We start from the raw sequence: 4,828 nt of genomic DNA, 5'->3' as shown, positions 1-4,828 counted from the left end.
TATCACAAAGCGGCTCATTGGAATATCATTAAAGAAATTCGAATGGTTGGGGGGGGTGGGGAGGGGCGAGGTTGTGGTTAGAATGTTAGGTTGAGTTAGTACATCAGAGAAAACCAAGAAGAGCTGCTGTGCTGTAGCTTCAAATGTCTAGAACAATACTTACAAGTATAACACGATGTAGCTGGGCGCCGCGGACAGGTGCCGCTTGTGTGCCTACACTCACAGAAAATAAAGTATTTTAATTTTAAAGACGTGGCGCGATGCGACGCTGCGCTTCTCGTCCGGTGCACGACCACCTGAAACGCTGTTTTTTTCACCTCCGTGCTCAAACGTCTTTGTCTGGGCTTCCGAAAGCGGATGATGTCAGGAAACAGTGGTTGCAATTAATTTTTTAACTCTGTTCCTGAGCATTATAACCCCAATTTGCTATTGTGTGCTGCGCATTTGAGTGAGGACAGCTTCCACAACATGAGGGAGTACAGTGCCGGATTCGCCCCAAAAAGCTTTTGTGGAAAGACGCACTGGGACAGCTAACCAATCACAACACATTTTGTTTTTCGGAAGGCGGACCTTCATCGAAGCCGGAACTAATCGAGCCGTTTGTGCCAGCCTGGGGAGAAAGGTATTTTAATAATTTAAATTAGGAAAATAATGCGTTTTTTGAACCACCAAGCATGGAGAGCATGTTCTAGTACACCCCCAAAACAAAATCAAGACTTTGTAAAAGAGCATAATAGGACCCCTTTAAGTATTATAGTTAAAAGGATAATTCACCCAAAAATGAAAATGTGATGTTTATCTGACTTTGTTTCTTCAGAAGAACACAAACGAAGATTTTTAACTCAAACCGTTGCAGTCTGTCAGTCATATAATGGCAGTCCTGAGCGCGTTCACAACATCCGGCGCGTGACGTCAAATAAATACGATTGGGCAAAAAATTCCACGTTGTCTGATGAAATATAAAAATCATCTTCCATTGTGATGACCTGTACTTCTAAATATCTTTAGATCATCGCAGTGCCAGTGAACACGTCCGCAATCACTCTGCACTGTGTAAATAATGAGTGACGTATACGCGCGACAAATCACTTCCGCACATGCGTCTACTACCATAGACATATATAGATTCCCTATAATACGTTGATATAAGTAGATGCCTCATTAGTGACCGTTTCTATGGGCTTCTATGGGTTTCTATACGTTCCAAAATGGGGGGCACGTACACGAGTCACACGCCGGATGTTGTGAACGTGCTCAGACATTGCGGTGGATCAGAGGTAAAAAATTATATAAATACTGGTCAGTTTCTTGCACAGACCGATCGTTTCGTGTCTTGAAGACTTCAATGTATCGTCACGAGCCGCAGGGTTTAATTTGGTTTTGTCGGTGTACGTTTTGTTTACTCTCGAAGCCGTGGAGCCCATTGACTGCCATTATACGACTGATAGACTACAACGGTTTGAGTTAAAAATCTTTGTTTGTGTTCTACTGAAGAAACAAAATCACCTACATCTTGGATGCCCTGGGGGTAAGCAGATAAACATCAAATTTTCATTTTTGGGTGAACTACCCCTTTAAAGGAGACTTCTTTTCCCAAAATGCTTTAGTTATTGTGCAATCAATATTGCCCCTTTTTAAAATCTGAAAACAAAGGGGAGAACATTTCTGTTGCTCTATGCGAAAATTAAAATGTGTTTTAATAACTGATTTACACAATTTTGAGTTCATTTTAATGAAATGGCATTTTAGAACAAATAGTCAATGTTTTACCATAAAACTAGCATTGGACTAACGACAATTCAGACCAATTAAGTGAAAGAGCTCTTTTAAATGTGAAGTTTCCTCTTCTCTGAAATGCATAGATGCTTTCATATGAAACCCAGCAAATGCATCATTCCAACAAAGATGTCCCAGAGAGAGCAGAAACAAACTAAATCATGACGAATGCATACTCATAATCATGAAATGTAGGTACAAAGCTTCCAAAAACATTCTAATTCAAGTAGAGGTTACTTTCAGTTCAGTGATTCTGTGCTTTGTATCTTGTCCTTTGTCTTAAAATTTATGCAGTGGAGCTCTATGTGACAATCAACATTTGTTAATGTAAGTGCATTTCTATGATTTATTTTTATAAAGTGGAAAGAAAAACAGATCGTTCTAAGTGAGAAACAATTTATTTTGAATACATTTGGGTGACAAAGCAACTTAAAGACACACAAAAAAAGAATGCAGATTACTTTGTAATGTTTACTTCCAGAGTTTCTTGATGGACATGTTCTTCTCACTGTCTTTCTGCATCACCTGTAAACATTCAACAAATTGTAAATTAGAGATATCCACTGAAAACAAGTATGTTCCCATAATAAGAACTGGTATGTTTGAATATAATTTGTACCAAGAGCACAATCAAATGTGACCCTGGACCACAAAACCAGTCATAAGGGCCAATTTTTTGAAATTGGGATTTATAAATCCTCTGAAAGCTGAATAAATAAGTTTTCCGTTGACGTATGGTTTGTTAGGATAGGACAATATTTGGTTGAGATACAACTATTTGAAAATCTGGAATCTGAGGGTGCAAAAAAAAAAAAAAAAAAATCGAAATAGAGAAAATCACCTTTAAAGTTGTCCAAATGAAGTCCTTAGCTATGCATATTACTAATCAAAAATTAAGTTTTGATATATTTACGGTAGGAAATATACAAAGTATCTTCATGGAACATGATCTTTACTTAAAATCCGAATGATTTTTGGCATAAAAGAACAATCGATAATTTTGACCCATACAATGTATTGTTGGCTATTTGCTGATCCAGGGTCACAAATAAGAAAATGATTTTAGTACCTTAGCTACTGCCATTTCGAAATCTTCTTGGGTAACGTGGACTCTCCTCTCTCTCAGGGCATACATCCCTGCCTCTGTGCAGACACCCTGTCAGACAAGCACAAATAAAATCAGCTTGTTGAATACGTAGTGTATAGACGGCCATAAATGCCTGGAAATATGCGCAGGTTGAGACTGTGACCTCACCTTGACCTCAGCACCAGACGCTCCTGGCATCAGCTCGGCAATCTTGCGCAGGTTAATACCACGCGTCAGGTTCATCTTCCGGGAGTGGATCTTCAGAATGTCCAAACGGGCCTGAGGAGAACAACATAAACGCCACATGGTTAGTGCTTCTATTTATACTTTCAATAATAGAGAGTCTATTTCAGAATAAAGTTGATACTGACTTTATTACTATACTAAAAATATATAACAATTCCAGCCTACCTCTTCATTGGGAGGGGGAAATTCAATCTTCCTGTCAATGCGGCCTGGTCGAAGAAGCGCAGAGTCCAGAATGTCAATACGGTTTGTTGCCATAATAACCTGAGGGAAAAAGAACATTCAGTAAACTCAGACTCTCCTTAAAGGGGTGGTTCAGTGGTTGTTTTCTAGGCTTGATTGTGTTTATGGGGTGAAGTCTAACATGTTAATGCTTCGTTTTTTTAAAAAACGCATTATTTTCCACATAATTTACCTTAATTTCACACCGCTCTGTCGCTTCTCTGAGAAACGGGCTGATCAATTTTCTTCTTTTATGAAGCCCCTCCCTCAGAAATAGGCGATGGGCTCGGATTGGTTAGCTAGCCCAATGTGTTGTGATTGGCTAAACGGTCTCTAGTGCACTTCTTAACGTCCCTCCCCTCACCTCATGTACTCCGGTTGTATTGTAAACAGAGGCGTCGTTAATATTGCTTCTCAGTTTGAGCCCGATTGAGAAGCAGAAGATATTATTGAAGAGGATCGTGCAGAACCTGTGCAAGCACGGCTTTTAATGGTAGGCCTATGTTTTTTGCTTGTTGTTCTTTCAGCTTCTAACTTTGCAGATATTGGTTATGCTCAAACAGCAACATCACACACTAACTAATGTTAAAAAAGTGAAATCGCAATGAACCACCCCTTTAAATAAAATTATAAAAATGCAGCTGGAGCCAAGCACAGAAATAGTATAAATAGAAGTTAGAGTAGTTTTGATTGGTCACATGGAGTTACCTGTTGGAAATGAGGATTCAGTTTACTATCAACATTAATACAAAATAGCTACAATATCAGTAAAAGTTGATTTTTTTTCTATTTTATGAGCCACCAGGCAAAAACTGCATCCTCTCCTTAAATTCCAAGGTATGACTGTAAAAACTAGCGATGCACGAATTGTAATTTGTGATTAAGATTATGGCTGCTTATGATCAATTAATAATTATTATTCTATACTATATTTTTAATATTAAAAAAATAAAAGAATTTGCCCATTTGGCATTGCCATTATCTTGCATAGAGGCTTTCATCCCTGGGGTTGCCAGATGTTAAGATTTTAAATTCCCCAATCAGAGCTTTTCTCCCAAATGGATAAATTTCTTCTCAACTTAAAATATCGCACTGCAAAAAATAAATAAATTAATTGTGACCCTGGACCACAAAACCAGTCATAAGGGTCAATTTTATAAATACATTTTATTTAATAAATAAGCTTTCCATTGATGTATGGTTTGTTAGGATAGGACAATATTTGACCGAGATACAACTATTTGAAAATCTGGAATCTGAGAGTGCAAAAAAATCTAAATATTGAGAAAATTGCCTTTAAAGTTGTCCAAATGAAGTCCTTAGCAATGCATATTACTAACCAAAAATTAAGGTTTGATATATTTACAGTAGGAAATTTACAAAATATCTTCATGGAATATGATCTTTACTTAATATTCTAATTATTTTTGGCATAAAAGAAAAATCGATAATTTTGACCCATACAATGTATTTTTTCTCTATTGCTACAAATATACC

At 37.4% G+C, this 4,828-nt stretch overlaps 1 protein-coding gene across 1 annotated transcript in view; it reads right to left on the bottom strand.

Annotated features, from left to right (window-relative positions):
• Positions 1-2,171: 2,171 nt before the first annotated feature.
• LOC107569174 (26S protease regulatory subunit 8-like) overlaps positions 2,172-4,828 on the bottom strand; it is a 15,401-nt gene continuing 12,744 nt past the window's right edge. Inside the window, exons 8-11 of the mRNA XM_016255182.1 lie at positions 3,275-3,373; positions 3,032-3,142; positions 2,846-2,932; positions 2,172-2,301 (exon numbers count right to left, since the gene is read on the bottom strand). Of these exons, the coding sequence (XP_016110668.1) occupies positions 2,248-2,301; positions 2,846-2,932; positions 3,032-3,142; positions 3,275-3,373 (351 nt within the window). The 3' untranslated portion in view covers positions 2,172-2,247. The remainder of the gene's footprint in view (positions 2,302-2,845; positions 2,933-3,031; positions 3,143-3,274; positions 3,374-4,828) is intronic.

Source organism: Sinocyclocheilus grahami, unplaced genomic scaffold (genome assembly GCF_001515645.1).
Source record: "Sinocyclocheilus grahami isolate Dianchi unplaced genomic scaffold, SAMN03320097.WGS_v1.1 scaffold1321.1, whole genome shotgun sequence".
NCBI classification, from domain to species: Eukaryota; Metazoa; Chordata; class Actinopteri; order Cypriniformes; family Cyprinidae; genus Sinocyclocheilus; species Sinocyclocheilus grahami.
Note: the sequence above shows the minus strand (reverse complement) of the source record. Positions and strands in the feature narration are given on the sequence as shown.